This window comes from Artemia franciscana, chromosome 13 (assembly GCF_032884065.1).
Source record: "Artemia franciscana chromosome 13, ASM3288406v1, whole genome shotgun sequence".
In the NCBI taxonomy this organism is placed as follows: domain Eukaryota; kingdom Metazoa; phylum Arthropoda; class Branchiopoda; order Anostraca; family Artemiidae; genus Artemia; species Artemia franciscana.
The window spans coordinates 6,806,644-6,824,207 of record NC_088875.1 but is presented as its reverse complement, the minus strand read 5'-3'; the positions used below and the strand labels follow the sequence as shown (position 1 = coordinate 6,824,207).

Below are 17,564 nucleotides of genomic sequence, written 5' to 3'. Positions count from 1 at the left end.
CCAAGTTGAGATAGCGATCTAATTTTTTTAGTTCTTCATCTGAACGTAAGGAGTCAGTAGTTACCAACATAATAATGTTCGAAAATAGTATAGGGGGAACAGTTGAAACAAAATCAATGCTGTCACCTCTTACCCCCATTCCTTCACTATCAGTAAACACTAATGGAAAAGGTGAGCCACTATCAGTAAAGTTCTTTTGTAATATATAATTCACTGCTTGAATATACTCATTACTTGGGATCACTGGTGATATATCAATTCCTAACGTTGTTGTCTTTGTACTTGTTCTTCCCTGACGGAACATTTCATCATTACCAGATATCAAAGAAACAATAGTTGATTTTCCAGATCCTCGAAGCCCCAGAACAGCAACAAGCACTTGCTGCTTTGAGAATTCACCTAGCTCTTCTATCCTGGCTTTACCCTCCTCATGGAGCGTTCCAAGGGTCTTATCTTTTGTCACATTTCCCATTCCAATTTTTTGAACCATGATTTCCTTTGGGTAGTGACTTTTTATCCTTAAAATATCACCAAAGTGGTTATTTAATTGAAATGTCCAAGTACCGTTATTGCAGCTTGTGTATAAAAGTGATTGGCTTTTCGAGGTATCATCTAAGCTTATTTTGAAAGTGTTAGACTTTCTTGTGCACTTAGATTTTAATAGAAGATATTTGAAATGACTTTTCACTGCGTATGCTGCTGAAGAATTGCTGTTAAGGTGTAACTGCTGCTGCCTTCTTGATCGTTTAACCTGCAATAAAAAAAATATCTTACGGCAAATGACAAATGCGGCGAGAAGAATTCGCAAGAAAGAATTTGAAGGAAATTATAAATTCTGGAGAGGTTGCAAAGAGGAAAGCTTTGAATACATGGGCTTGGGATAGGGAGAAAGTGTGCGCAGCTCTGTTGTGCCAAATGGCTTGTTGCTGCAATGCTTTATTAGTAGTAGTTGGCCTATTTAGCCAGAGTTTTCCAAGAGTGCATTCTGGAAATGATACGCCTACCCAAATAAATCAAAATACACTGTGTTCACCTTATTTTTCAAATTATTCACAATATCTCGGAAATGGCAGAAGGATTCTCGTGGAAATTTCGAGGTGGCATTGGAGAAAGGAAAGGGTTCAAGTCAACCAGTTGGACTAAGGAAGGGGGCGGTGGTAAATTGGGAGACGCTACGTAAATCTAGTTCACTTAAAATCCATATCTGCAATATCTTGGGAACTGCTTGAGGTATGGAGTTGAAATTTGAAGGTGTTCTTGAGGAAAGGAAGGATGGAGGGTGGGGAAAGCAAAATTGCAATTTAGTAGTAAAATTACCAAAAAAATTATAATAAGAAGTTGGTAATAAGATATTAATAAATTAGTAATAAAAAATAATAAATTATTCGTCGGCTGAGAGGGAATATCCAAATTAAAAGACGATTTTTACACTCTTGTTAACAAACTAATATTTTAGAACCATCAAGATGATATACACAGACCTCGGAAATGGGAAATTAAAATTTTGAGCGCCCTTTACAAGTTTCAAAAATAATAAGAGGGACCTTCCCATCCAGTATCCTTTTTTGCTAGCTCCCCAAAATGCCCCATTCTCCAATCTAAATTCAGAGATCACTATTTTATTAGTAATAATAGAAAAGTCCAATAAAAATGGACAAGTAAGTCATGGCCCCTTCAGCACCCCTGGGCAAGGATCTAGAGAATTGGAGGTTGTCAGAAAATTCGAAAATGTTCTGAATTACTTTTGCTGCTGATGCGTTTTGGTTCAAGCAAGGTCTTTGGAAGTCTTTGTTAAGCCAAGGTTTTCCAAGTTTTCCAGTTTTAAGGATCGCAACGTGGTGCGTACTTAAGAAAAATAAAAAAAAAGCTCTATGCACTTGATTTATATCATTTTTAATATCTTGAAATTAAATTAAGGGATTGAATTGATAGATTGAGAGAGTAGCCTACTGGATTGTAAGGAGATATAAAAGATTTGAAGGAAAGATAAACGAAGTATACCATGAGGGTCGAGGTCATCGAAATAGTATAATAGTAATGATAGGATAAAAGGGTGGAGTTTAAACTTCTAGGAGCTATCAAAAATGAAGGAGGGAGGCAAGGAAAGTTGCAATTTAAATAGAAGAGAGAGGGAAGAAGCTAAGCTAGTTATATGTAAAATTAAATAAAAGAACAAGTTTTTTTTAACTGAAAGTAAGGAGCGACATCAAAACTTAGAGCGAACAGAAACTATTCCGTACGTGAAAGGGGATGTCCCCTCCCTTACATCCCACTCTTTACTTTAAAGTTCTTTATTAATTTGAAAATTAGAGTTGTGACAAAGATTCAAACTTAACGTAAAGATAGAGGCGTTGAGGAGGGGACAAAGAGTTTGACTGTTTGTTACAATTTTCAAAGTAATATAGAACTTTAGCGTAAAGAGTGGGAGGTTCAGGAGGGGGACTTCCCCTTTCACGGACGAATTTTTTTTTCTTTTTAAGTTTTAATGTAGTTTCTTACTATCAGTTAAAAAAAAACTTTGTTTATTTAATTTCCAAACTCGTTTCAACTCACGCAGGTTTAAATTTAGCTCACCATACATGTAAAATAAAGACATTTGTATTTTAATTTTAGCACAGTTTCCCTTGTGTAAAATTTCCTCAGGAAACTTTTAATTGTGTTGCAAGAGCAACACTTTGGTTTTATCCCGTTTTTTTTTTTTCCATGCCGCCGATCTCGGCTTATTCCTGGAAACTGGTAAGGGCCTAACCTGTGCGGTTTTTACGGAAAGTGTGGACCTCAGGCCAGATTGAGGAATATGACATTACATTTTGGAAAGTTCCGCAGAACTCTTGCCTGGGGCCAAAAAGGATGATTTTTGCTTGTCCACGAGCCAGAGGCTATTGTGTGCGAAGTGAAGTGGAGTTATATAGCCTATGTCAGAGAGGAGTATTTGAAGTTGTGCGGCCAAGCTTTCGTTTCATCAAACCATGTTTGTGCTTTCGAGCGGAAAGCTCCGTTCTAGCAGGCAAGCAGGCAGGCACCACTTTCAAATTGAAGATGGACTAAAATCTATAAGTGTTAAATATATACGGTAGTTACCCGGCCCCAGAGCCAATATATCTTCTTTGAGGGATAAATAGAGAAATTTACAGAAGCAAAAAAGCGGCATTTTCCCACGGGCCCGAAAGTGCTGCCGTGATTACGGCTGGGTTTATCATTTGTTTTTTCGAACTTGGGATTGAGGCAGAGAAATGTTATCAGATGTACCTCTTAAACTTTAAAAGTTCTGTCATTGCTAAGGAAATTGGAGCTTATCCTTTGGTCCCTTCTAAGTGGTGACGTTAAAAAGTTGGCCTACGGCAAAAAAAATTTCCGACGGCAATCGATAGCTCTTGATGAGCTGATAAAAGGATATGTGATTCATTTTTTGATACAAAAATTCCTTCATGAGATATACTAGTTTAAAAGTTTCAAGTGGTTGATAACTTCAATACTAGGGTACACACTGAAACCAAAAATAGGCCGATACCAATTGTGAGACAAGTAGAGGACTTGTAAGCAACAGTAAGCTGTTAAACCATAATCATCATCGTCAATAAGGGGTTTGGAACTTTGGCTAGCTGGTGTACCTATTATTTGTTTCCGGTGTATTGGATGGTAAGACCAATTTGGTTCCAGTGGTAAGATATGCATGTGACTTGTAAGTAATAATCGCTTGTTAGGCTACAATCATCTTCAGTGAAGAGGGATTTGTAACTTTTGCTAGTTGGTGTAGCCTACCCATACTCACTCTAACCTAGAATTAAGTGTTTACGCAACGGGTACAAACGATAACGTAAAACAACGAGGCAGATTCGTAATAATTAATAGAGTGTCATCTATGGTATTGTGATCCTGAAAAGTTACGGATAGCTATATAATACCACCTAGATCATATAAGATACTGTTTCAAGTTTTCATCCGTCACGATGTCTACGATTGATAAGGATAACGTTCAACTGGCTGCGAAGTCAACTTAGTCGCTTCTTTCTTTATTATCGATAGCTCGTGATGAGCTGATAGAAAATATGTCATATTAGTTTCTTCATAATTAGTAGTGTCATTTATGGTATTTTGATCCTGAAAACTTACAGATAGCTTTATAACACCAACTGGATTATATAAGATATTGTTCTAAGCTGTCATCTTTCACGATGTCTACGATTGAAAAGGATAAAGTTCAACTGGCTGCGAAGTCAATTTAGTCCCTTCTTTCGATATTATTTTGTTATTGCTGTTTTTTCAACGCTGAGGAATAGCCTTTGATCATGCGATTACTGATCGCGTTCTTCTTTCAACATAACGTTTTAAAAGCTTCAATAGGCTGACAACTTCAGCGTTTAACCGGTAGCAAAGAAACAAAACCAAAGTGTTGCTCTTACAACACTTTATTCGGCGAAGCCAGAGAAAGGTCGTCGCAACACTTCACGTTGCTCAGGCAATGTAGGTCTAGTTTCTGTTCGAAAGAGCCCTGTCCTGGTTCTCTAGGACCATTCATTCGATACCATCACCATATTACACTTAAGCTTTTAGCAGTCTTAAAAAAGCTTTGCATTCTAATTAAACAGCCCATGTGTTTCAGGAGCATTTTTAAAAAAAAATGGCAAAATCTCCCTGTTTCTAAAATTCAGGCAAATTTTCTCAGATTCGTAGACTTTGATTGGTAACACTAAAACTAATACAACTTATATATTTAGAATCAGCATAATATGCCAATTCTCAGCATATTTCTGTTGGTGTGAAAATTCAGTTAGTTTTTTAGAGTTTCGGTTACTATTGAGCCGCGTACGTTTTACTTATAGTTCGTTGCTACAAACTGTAAAGCTTTTAGTACTTTAAAAAAACAACAACTTCATATTCTAATTAAACGAACCCTGTGCTTCAACTGCCGTTCTTAAAGAATTGGGACAAACAGCCAAATTTTAGAATAGGAAGGGGTCACCCTTCAAATACAGAATAATTTCTTTTCGTTTTGGTTTTTAATGCTGTTCCTTACTTACAGTTAAAAAAAAAACCTGTTTTTCTGTTTAATTTCTGCATGAAATATCCCACTTTTCCTAAGGAAAAACTCCTCCGTAGAAATTTCATCCCACATTAAATTTAAATTCCCTCCAGATTGTCCCATCTTCACTGCAAGTCCCTCCCCCCTCCGTAAAACTTCTAGCGGACGATTTAGCCTTGTCTTTGCTTTTTCTACAATTAGCCATGACTTGATGTCAACAACTATTTGATTTTTAATTCAAATTTTCTTTAGTATACTTACATTTGACAAAGACTTTTATTTATAGTCATCTTCTCGATCACTATGGCAATGTCTCCCACCATGGCAACATTTTTCGGGAAATCAGAACACGCCGAAAATAGCTCCGATAATTCCCCCCCGGAAAATTCTCCCTACGGAAACCCACCCGAGCACGAAATCCCCCCTCCCAAGAAATTTCAGTATAATCCGCAATAACAAAAACTATGCGTATAAAATGGACACATTTCATAGCTTAAAGGCCTCTCTCCACGGGGTGGAGAGGGGTTATTTTACCCTTAAGAACATAATTATGGGATCTTCCAACTATAATAAACAAAATAGCTCTCTCAACATTTTGATCAGATAAATTTGGAGAAAAAGGGTCGTGGGAGTGGGGTCAATTGCACTTTTGTCAGTTTTAGATGGGACTAGAAATTTCAATTTCCGTTTGAATGAGCCCTCTCCCGATCTTCTAGGGCCATTATTTCGAAAAGATTATCCCTGAAAAAAACAAACACAAATGAACGAGAATCTGTGATCTTTCTTCTTGCAGAAACAGCAGAATTCTACATTTTTGTATATAGGAACTTGAAACTTCTACAGCAGAGTTCTTTGGTACATTAAATCTGATGTTGTGATTTTCATTTATATTCCTTTAATTTGAGGGGGTGGTTCTCCCTATTTCTAAATTCAGGCAAATTTTCTTGTGCTCGTAACTTATGATGGGTAAAATTAAACTTAATGAATTTTATATATTTGGTATCACCATATTAAGGTAATTCTTTTGACGTATCTATTAATATCAATATCTGTATTTTGAGTTTCGGTTACTATTGAGCCGAGTCACTCCTTACTTACAGTTACTGCAAACTGTTTGATCTAAGCAAAAGCAAAATTCTTTCTGCATAAGATCCTATGGGGCTTAGAATTTATTTAAAATAAATTTACAATAAAAATCAAAGCACGACATGTTCATCCAGGTTGTCAAATTGAAGTGTCTGCAACATCAGGGGAATAACTCGGAGTATTAACTTGGAACCGAATGCCGAGGAGAGACAGTAACTATGAAGTTGAATTATGAAATGGAGCTAGAGTAGAGGGAAGAATGGAAAAATGGAGCTAAATGGCGCTAGAGTAGAGCTAAATGAAAATTATTGTCTTTATGCAGGATTTCAAAATACTTCAGCTTTAGTTTCTCGGGAAAGGATACTGGCCAAATAAGTTCAAAATTAAACGTTCTATTTACTTTTGTAAGATCAGCAAAAGTGACTGAAGGGCAGTCAACACCTCATGTGCTTGATTTTACTACCCTATCCCCTCTTGGAACTTCATAAGGGATATGACCAAAACTTTGAGATTGCTTTTTTATAAAAAAAAGTCAAATGGTTCAAAGAATAAGCCTTCGGTAATTAAAAGACCCCATAGCTTCTGAGACAAGACTCGGTAATTACTTAAGTTACCATTGTTTTCTCATAGTTACTACTTTACAAAGCTGAAATGTTTTCCCGTAAGAATGCGATTGGCTTGAAAATTTCAGAGTTCCTTCTTGGGCCACGAAAACTACAAATTTTTCAGAAAGAGGAGGGATATATCGAGCAACAGAAATGGGAGAAAAAATTTTGGTTTCCTTATTGTTTGTATTTGACACAGGGTTCTAGGGATTATTAGCTAGGAGATGATTTTTAAAGTTTCCAAAGAGCATCCCCTAGGTAACGAAACGGATATCTAAGCAAATTAAAAGAGGCTTTGCGAGCTTACTTTTTCAGATTACTATCTTAAATAAAGTTATAAAATTTATTGGAGGGTAAGAAGGTCAAACTGATTATAAACTTTGACTGGGGCCAGAGCTAAGACAAATACATGTATCCAGGTCTTCCAAATAATCATGTCTGAAAGATCTTTGGAACTACTAGGAGGATGGAATTGAAACTTCCAGGTACAGTTGGGAAAACACATGAGAAGACATTGAAAATTTAGCAGAGTGCTGAAGAAAGGGGAAGGGGCTAAGTTTAATTTATCATTTATCCAGACGAAGTCAAAATCGTGACACTATAAGATCCTAGGAGACTTTAATTTTAGGTACAGTTAATCAGAACGATAAATGAAAAGTTGCTGTCAGGCTGTCTAAATAGAGCATAAATTTTCACAGAAATAGTCTGGTATATTTATTTGAAACTTAATCTAGAAAAAGGAGGTTAAGTTGACGTGGAATTATGAATTAGAGTAAGGGAACTTGCTAATTTAAAATCAATGCACGTCTCTTCGACATCAAAATATCTTATTGTAAATTTATCTGGAACAGAAATTGACCTTCGAAATTGGAAATTAGAAAAAAAAGATAGGTACTTATGAGTGATGAGTAGTTATGGAGAGGTACAAATTTTGTGAGCTACAAAAATAAAGTACTGCAAAATATATTTTTCCTGAGCACCTCACAAGGTGCTGGAATGAGATACGAGCAAATCAAACAGTTTGTGGTAACGAACTGCAGTAAGGAGCGACCCGGCTCAATAGTAACCGAAACTCTTAAAAATGGAATATTGATACTAATGGTTACATCAAAAGAATTGCATTTTAATGCTGATTTTAAATATTTACGTTTCATTAAGATTAGTCATACCCATCACAAGTTACGAGCCTGAGAAAATTTGCCTCATTTTAGAAAATAGGGTGAAACACCCCCTAAAAGTCACAGAATCTTACCGAAAATCACACCATCAGATTCAGCGTATTAAAAAACCTTGTTGTAGAAGTTTCAAGCTCCTTTCTACAATTTATTTGTTGTTTTTTTTCGTTTTTTTTCAGGGGTGATCGTATCGAATCAGTGGTCCTAGAATGTCACGAGAGGGCTCATTCTGACGAAAATTAAAAGTTCTCGTGCCGTCTTTAAGTGACCGAAAAATTGGAGGGCGCCTAGGCCCCCTCTCACTCTCATTTTCCCCAAATTCACCGGATCAAAATTCTGAGACAGCCATTTTATTCACAATAGTCGAAAAACCTAATGACTATGTCTTGGGGAAGACTTACTCCCCCACAGACCCCGTAGTATGGGCTGCAATTTACAAACTTTGACTTGTGTTAACATATAGTACTGGTTATTGGGAAGTGTAGAAACGTTCTCTGGGGGATTTTTTTGGTTTGGGGGGAGGGGAAGAAGTTTAGGAGGGGGTTACGCGGGAGAATCTTTCCACGGAGGAATTTGTCATGGAAGAAGAAAATTTCAATGAAGGGGTCGCAGGGTTTTCTAGCATTATTAAAGAAAACAATGAAAAAATTAATATGAAAAGTTTTTTCAACTGAAAGTAAGGAGCAGCATTACAACTTAAAACGAACAGAAATTATTACGTATATGAGGGCTTTACCTCCTCGTAATACCTCACTTTTTACGCTAAAGTATTTTTAGTAATTTAAACTATTTATTCTACGGCCTTTGTGATTCAGGGGTTATTCTTAAGGAACTGGGACAAAATTTAAGCTTTAGTGTAAAGAGCGGGGTATTGACGTAGGGAGTGAACCCCCTCATAGACGCAATAAAAAACAGGATTTACTCCGTATATGAAAGGGGCTTTTTCTACTCATCGCCCCAATCTTTACGTTAAAGTTTTTTACTGCTTTAAAAAGTAGAGTTAAGAGAAAGAGTCAAACTTTAGCGTAAAGAGCGGAGCGTATAAAATACCTACAAAATTTTGTTGAAAGAGGCCATCAAGCAGTTTATTGATGTTTTAGATGAGAGTCACATTTTAATGTACATGCTAAGACAAGATGAACATATTCAGCTACAACATTTATAAGTGGCTTTTCTGAGCTTCCAAGGGGTCTCGTGGAGCGCGGAGAGCCATTGCCAGTACTTGCATTTATCGATTTCTCGAACGTCCGGGCTGTTTCTAATGAATAAAGCACTATCGTAGCTTCATGTCTCGACGAATGCCTGTAATTTATTCAGACTAATCATCACGGTCTAATAACATTTATGTTCTTTCATGATAGGGACATTTCTCTTTTATTTTTCTGGTGATCCTTTCCTGTTAAAATCCACATTCCGTGAAATTCCCATAGGCCGCTTTGCTGCACTACCAAAAAATACATTTGTTGTCACAGCGTCAGCCACTGAGTCTTGAACTCATTCAAGACCAGCTTTAACATTATCAAGTACCTAGAACTGAGAAAGTACATATCGCTGATATTCTCGTTACCTTTTTTGCAATTTTCCAGCTGAGCGTTTGTTCAGCCTCCTGAAGCTGATCAAAAGAGACATCTAAAATAACCTCCCTTATTCGAGTCATTTACTGGTTGGAAAACGAAGATACCACTTTATCAGCTATTAGGAAGCCAAAAGCTGTCGCTGGCTACAAGACAACGGCAAACGCCAAGTTCGATGAAGTTCTTATATGAAGATGAGCTGACACAGAATTAAACTTTTTTTTACATGTTTTCGTTAGTGTAAAATGCGCTGTGCTTTTTCAATAAATTCTGCGGTGTTTTGAGGCAAAAATTATTTTTATTTCTAAAAGAAAATGGGGAGAAATCTGACTTTAACATAAGGAATTATAAGCGGTAACGGTATGAAAACAAGAAGAAGAGAAAATGAAAAATGGACGCACTGATCGCAATATCCTTTCAAACTAGCCCGGAAACAAAACATTGAGCTATATATGTTTTAGTGCCACACTGGCGGTGACGGAGAAAAAAGAGACGAATCAGGGCTTCCCATGCGAAAAGACGACTCTCCTTTTTGTTTGGGATGGGGATTGGTAAATTTCCCAATTTGTTTTCTGGCTATAGAGATTCCGACAATGTGGATTTTGTCTGGACCCGGCACCATTTTTGAGGAGTTTCGGCTTATTTTGAAATTGTCATTAGTTTGTTTGCTCAATAAACTTTTAACGTCAAATTTAATTGAAATCGTAGTTATTATTACTAAACCCACTTCAAATGATAAATCTTCCTCAATTAATAGTTGAGGAAAAAATTGAATTTTCGGTCACATTAGGCTAGCAGTCATTTTTTACTAGGCTGCAGTAGAGGCTGCAGCTACGGTATCCTTTACCAGAGAATGTTTGCTTCAAATAGTCAATAGGGTGATTGATAAAATCATAAACCATACCTTTGCTCCACCATCTAGGGTTAGTTCATCGAAATCAATCCAGTCAATAGTATCAACGAAGTCAACAAGCTTCACAACATCTTTTTCAAAGTAACTGTAGTTACAATGAATGGATCCAATCCAAAAAATCAAGCAAAATGTCAAAAACAAAGTCATGATAACTTAAACACTATGTTTGATCTTATACATTCATTGCTTTTGTCTTTAACCACACTAAGCCAATTGGCAGCTTAGAAAATGTTTTCTAGGAATCAAACATTGCATGACAGCTCTGGCGTTGCTGAATACAGATAACCTAATCTCTTTTTGCGCTTTTATCGAGCTCCAGAGGTTCAAATATTAAAGCCTTCTTTGAAGGCTTGAAAAGATTGCGTTCCGACAATTATTTAAAAAGAAAAAGTAAAGACCTTTTTAAAATTTAAATGAGACTAAAAACAACAACTAAAAAAAATTATTAAAATGTAAATTAAAAATTTAATGAACATACATTGAAATGAATTTTTGCTCCTTAAGGCACTAAAGATGAGTCAAGTCTTATTTATTTGTAATATTTTCTGCTTATTTTAAAGTTTACTTGATTATTCATTCGATTTTTTTTTGTGTATGAGGTTTTGAATATTTATTCATCCTAAGTTTTTTCTGTTTGAATTTTGACTTATTGTATGAATTTAATTCCGCTTGTTTTAAGTTTTAATTTTGACCCTTACCTTTCTTGAAAAATATTTTTCTTTAGAAAATTTCATTTGTAATGATTCATAATTGGTTTTTAATTGATTTAGTTTGTAATGTATCAACTGTAAAATTGTTTTAAAGTGTTTTTTTTTTAATTTTAAACTGTAAGAAAAAAATTTTCTCCCTAATCCAAATTTTTCACTTAAATTAAATATAAAGCTGAAATATCTAATATATCGTAATTTTGTACAATATTTTTTTAACAGTCTTTTATTTAAAAATTTAAGGTGGATAGTGAGGGCATTACAAATCCCCTCCACGGTGTACAAAACATCTAAAGTTTGAGTAAATATCCTGATTTTGAGTTTAAATATCCCATGACATGGTTTCCCTCGTACAACAGGCTATGACCTATTGTGCATGGCTTTGAATATATTTATTATTCCACCTTGTTATCGCAATAATAATTAATGTTCTCCTTGAAAGGTAACAAGCTATCGTTGCCTTAGAAAAGAGGCATTTGCCACATTTGTGTTGTTTTTTCTCATTTCATCTTTCTCTCCTTCCATTTCCTCTAGAAAGGCCAAGTGTTAAAACTTTAGAGTGGGGACATTTCAATACAAATTGAAATTTCTAATGCCCTAATCAAGGGTGAAATGTGATTTGAGGGCAATAGACCCCCTTCCGCTTCTTTTTTGCCACTGGTCTCTAGCTGCACCGTTGGGCCAGAGACCCCAATTATTCATCAGATAAATGTCCTTTTGTTCTTTGATAGTGTTTTTGATAATTCCCTGGCCTGTGTTGCCACAACGAATTTCCTAAACGTATTGTTCCAAAACAAATTTCCAAAACGTGTGTTCTTAGGCATTTCTCTAAAATGCCTAAGAACAATTGACCTTCTTGCGACATTTAGTAAGGTCTTTTAAATAGTTTTTGGTAAAGAGCTGTAATCAAGGAGTGACGCGGCTCAATGGTAACTGAAACTCTAAAAAACAAACTTTTGACATCAACAGATCTATAAAAAGAATTGCTTTATTATGCTGATTATATATATATATATATATATATATATATATATATATATATATATATATATATATATATATATATATATATATATATATATATATATATATTTGGCATTACCTATCAAAGGTTATGAGTCTCAAAGGAGGAAACAAAACGAAAAAGGGAGGAAACATTCCTGAAAATAAAGACTCCTAACGAAAATGTCCCCATCTAATTCAGTGTATCAGAGAACCTTACTGCAGAGGTTTCAAGCTCCTATCTGCAAAAATGTAGAATTTAGTATTGTCCCTAGAGGATAGATCACGGATGCGTGGTTATTCGTTGGTTTTTTCCCCAGGGATAATTGACTTTCCAAAGATGACTTCCAAAGAGAAATTTTAACTGGGGGGATTTGATGGAGTTCCTACACGAAATTCCTTTTATTTGTCTTACTTTCTCTTTGTCAGGTCAATTTTGCATGTGGAGTTGTTCCAAGGGATTAATCTGGGGATATTTTCAACATGTTCGGATTTCCGGGGAATCACGAAAAGAGGCTTTCCGGAGTTTGCAAAAGCGAATAAAACCACGAATAAAAATAAAAGATGTTTTTTTTTCAAGTGAAAGTACCAGGCTGAATCCTCCACCAAAAGGTTTACGGAGGAGAGGCAACTTTTCAGCGAGAATGAAATTACCTGCAGTGAATTTTAAGGGGGGGGGGGGTACATCGGAGGAATTTTTCATAGAGGATTTTCCTCGGGAGGGGGGGGAATTTTTCATGGAGGGTGAGTCAAACTTGCCGGCAATATTTGAAAACAAATCAGAAATTAAAAAAAAAGTTTTTTTTCAAACTAAAAGTAAGGAGTAACAGTAAAACTCAATTCAAACAAAAATGATTCCGTATATGAAGGATTTGGCCCCTCATCAATACCTTGCTGTTTACGCTAAAGTTTGGCTGTTTGTCCCATTTTTTAAGAACGAATCCTGAAATACATGGGCCATTTAACTAGATTAGAAAGCTTTTGTTTTAGGTAGGACCAAGGTATTGAAGAGGGAGTAACTTTTTCATTTGCGGGGTAGTTTCTGTTTGTTTTGAGTTTGACTGTTACTCCTTACTGTAAGTTGAAAAAACTTGCTGTTTTTATTCAACTATTAACAGAATCAACAAAATGGGCCATTGAAGACCAGTCGTTTTGTAGCAAATCCGTCAACACTACTGCTACTGTTCTTCACTATTTCAAAATCTGGTAGAAGCCCTCCGAAGTAGAAGCACTAGGACACAGTTTGTTACTAGAGTAGGTGCGACGAAGCCCGATCGGCTTTAGCAATGGAACATCCATTAACTGGACTGCGAAACGGAACATCCATTTTTCTGGACTGTATGAAAGTGATACCAAGATATCGACCCTCTTTGTTCATCTACTCCACCAAGCAAAAAGTAACTTAAAAGTACATACCATCATCGTTTGAACTCACAGTTGATCCGTGGTAAACAAGGTTTAAACAGTCAAAATTATTATTTATTTACTATCAGTTACTAAAATAAATAAATAAATTCTCACATTCTCAAAAGAAAATCCTATATGCGAACAGTGGGCAAATTCTTTGCTCTAGGGGTTGTATGGGTGAAGTTGATCCCAGAGGCATAGTGTTTGGACCTTTCAACAATGTTGAACAAATTCTTTATTTCCAAATTTTAATCAGATATTTTTGGAGATGGGAGTAAAAATTAGACATAGCTGAAAGCTTGGTTACCCTTTAATCTCTTTTGACTTATAAAAAAGGCACTAGAACTTTCTATTTTGAATCGAATTAGTGCCTTCCAAAGTTTCAATGAGAATCTCTTCCATATAACGTGGCTCAGTGAAAATTTAATTAAATAAACGAATAATACATAGACTCTTTACTTTACAGCACGATTTTGACAACAGGACTTACGAAAATCACCTTACAGGTGCCGCCAAAATGTCAGTCCCTACGTCCCTAATCCTCTTCTTCATCCAAGACGGGGTAAAGACGCAGTATACCAACAAAAACATAGGCCTTAGAAAGCGGATTCTACAGAATTCATCTTTTAATAGAACATTAGCTCATATTAGGACCCTTTCAGGCCCAAGAAAACTTTTGGAAAAGGGAATCAAAATCATCTGACGGAATCATCAGAGAAATCATAGTTTCTTTTAGTCAAAGCTGGTGGTTTAGACTAATTTTCGGGAAATCATACCATAAAGTTTTCTTTTTTTTCATATGCTATTAACGGATTGTCGTGAATACTTTGACCCAGGCTGTGTAACGTAAATAAAATCCCTCATGGCCTTTTTCATGTTCCAGAAACGTTTCATTGGCTTCTTCGAGGTCAAATGTGCTCCTGGGTATCTCTGTTTATTCCAGTTTCTTCAACAACAATTTTTAGAAATCACTTCTGTATAAAATAGCTGGAATGCCTCAGCAGTATCAATCATGAGCCAATACAGCTCCTCCTCCGTCATAGGGTTAACAGTTCGCAAATTAATCAATGTAGACACACATATTTTGGTATAAAAGAGGCATATATTTGATCTCAGCTCTCTGATTGAGTTAGAGCTCTTCAATATTGTCATTGCATTGGCATTGGTTTAATATTGTATTAGTGCATAAAAATGAAGGTGAAAACTTAAAAATATTTATTTCAATATGGGTCTAAGGGGTTTCTGCTATAAACATTTTTTTACAGTTTAATATAAAGGTGAATTGAAAGGCATGTGGTCACACTCACAAAAAGATCCTTTACTTGTCTATTACAGACAAGTAAAGGACAATTCCAAGGCTGAAACCCCCAAAAAACAAAACCAAATAACAATTATAACTTAACCAAAATTAACTGAACTAAATGAGCAAATAAAAACCGAAAAAGAAGAAAATTAATAAGCACTCTGGCAAAACAAATACTCAAATGATATGAAAATATATATAAATTTTTATATTATAACACATAATTTTATATTTAATAAGTTTTATTATAATATAATAATAAGTATTATTTTATATAATAAAATAATAAATATATATTGTTAAAAATTGATTACTATTAAAAATTTATTAAAAAAAATTTAAAATTTATTATAAATAAAATTTTAGAATTTATTATATTATTCAAATTTTTATAAATTAAAAATTTAATATTTTTTAATAATAAATTATTTATTATAATAAGTATTATAATTTAATATAATATATAAATAATATATTATAATATATTATATAAACCTAAAACAGACCGAATTAAAGTTCACATATGGTTGAAACCTATTTGTCCGAAATTGTCCGAAACAGGTTTGATTTAGGCGCTTTCCCTAAATGCTAGATTGACAATTTCGGTATACAGAAAACTAAAACTACCGATCACAACATATATTGTTTCAAAAATTACCCCTTGATATTGAAAACATTTGTTTACAGCGTTGAATTAATAGTTAGTATCATGCTAATAGTAATAATAGCTAGGGCTTCATTTTGAAACATAATTTCTTAAATTGCGGTTGAAAGATGAAATACTAAGTAAATTATTATACCATAAAAACAAAACTGAAGTAAAAAATGGCTCGAAAAATCGTTAGTGGCTCTAGGAAAGCCAGAAACATTTGGAGCTTTAGAGTAGCTCGTGCTTGGAGATAATGACCGAAGCCCCCCCCCCACACACTGCAATATACCCTAAACAAATCCTAGCTTATTTGTTCTTTAATAAAAAAAATAGTTTAGTTTATGTCTCCTTCTGAATTAAAAATCAACAAAATTCTAATTCCTTAACATCCATAAATCTTGTATTTATTGCTCTTTGAAAGTAAATGCCAGTTTAACTTCTACCCCCCCCCCCTTGTCTGGAAGTGATGTGAATTTATAGAAAACACAAGGTGGCAAAATGTATATCTCTTGATGTCAAGGAGGAAAAATATACCGTATTGCAGAATTTTCAATGAAAATACAAAAAGGCTTTCTTACATAAGAAACATTCCCCCCCCCCTCAAAAAAGAAATTAGACCCTTTTTTAGAAACGACAGTTTCTAAAGGACCGTTTATTTTTAATTAATTTATTTGCCACTAACCCAGGTAAAGCCCCTGAGGGTCAACAAAATAAAGTTTTGCTCGTTATTATTTTGATGTTATTTATATTTTCGTAGGCCTAATGATGGTTAGGTAGAGGACACAAAACGAACCCAAGCATTATTGCAGAAGAGAAGTAAATAGTTAAATTGTAGGGGTTCAGAAAATATTATAAAAGAAAGAAGTTGAGAAAATCATTTTCTGAACATAATGCAACAATAATTTTATTAGTATGGTGTTTGAAACCATGAGGACACACACTTTCTGTCACCAAAATAACAATGCATTGCCCATCTTATGATCTCATGTTTAAAAATAACTTCAAACAATGTTTACCTCTATTTCGTAATGATATTTACCTGTTTAGTTCTTATGTTTCTAAGCAATTATTAAATTTTCCTGAGTTTTAGCTACATACTGTATGACCTAGGGAAAAACAAAAGGCTGAAAAATCTGTTTCCTTTTTAACCATCGTAAATGAAAATTCAATGAATGAAAATACTATGCTCAACCAAACAAAATGATGCATATTGTGTTATGTGTTTCCTCATAATTGAGGATGCTATAAATGTATGAGCCTAGCCAATACCCGACTGTATCACCATATGTAACACCAATAGTAACTTCTTGTTAGAAACTTTTGACAGGAAATGCATGAATGCGTCATTTTTAAACCTTAAAATTTCATCTACGGTGGAAAATTAAAAAAAGCAATAGAAATGCCCTTTTAGCAGCCCCTGAACCGGCATCAAAACCTGCGACCTGTGGCATAGTCTAGTGCTATATTTCGGTATTAGGGGGTGGAGTTATACTGCAGAGAACTCCGAACACCCAATAAGTAGAAATTTTTCGAATGTAATGAAGTGAGTTTTTTTTTATTATAATGTTCATTTCCAATAAGGAATCTCTCAAAATATTGCCAAATTTAGCTATACCAAGCGCTAGTGAAAATGGAAGAGCAAAACCATCATAATAAACAAAAAAATTAAATTTCTCTCCACTTTATACGAAAATCTTAATAGGGTGGCTTAGGTAGACGCAAAAGACAAAAAACAGATAGAAAAAAAGAAACATACAGCCTGTTTCCCTATTCAATACTCTTTTCAAATATGTGCTGCAAAAACTGTGTTACTCAATTTCCAAATTGCATTAAATTGTTGCACAATTTCAAAATTGTGTTCCAATTCCGATCCCCGTGATAATACCAGTTATAGCCATAGTCTTTATACGAAACTTCAGTGATTTATTTTGTAAAACTATTACTTTTTTGTTTCTCACCAACAGTTGGCTCATAATACCCATCATAGAGCCTGTGACCATCGACAACCAGCGACGGCGGAAACACTGGCACTGATTGGCAAGTGTCATCTGATTATCTCGTTTCGCTGCTTGTTCCTGATAGGTCAGGAGAACAAAGAAAAGATCCACAAAGAGATCTCT

The 17,564-nt window shown here is 34.9% G+C and overlaps 1 protein-coding gene across 3 annotated transcripts in view; it reads right to left on the bottom strand.

Annotated features, from left to right (window-relative positions):
- Positions 1-17,564, bottom strand: part of LOC136034462 (A disintegrin and metalloproteinase with thrombospondin motifs 9-like) — a 100,438-nt gene that overhangs the window by 44,255 nt on the left and 38,619 nt on the right. Inside the window, exon 1 of one of the 3 annotated variants that reach the window (XM_065715647.1) lies at positions 10,368-10,597. The exons of the other annotated variants lie outside the window; for them this stretch is intronic. Within the exon in view, the coding sequence (XP_065571719.1) occupies positions 10,368-10,523 (156 nt within the window). The 5' untranslated portion in view covers positions 10,524-10,597. Of the gene's footprint in view, positions 1-10,367; positions 10,598-17,564 lie in introns of those variants that run through there. 3 annotated transcript variants of the gene reach the window in all.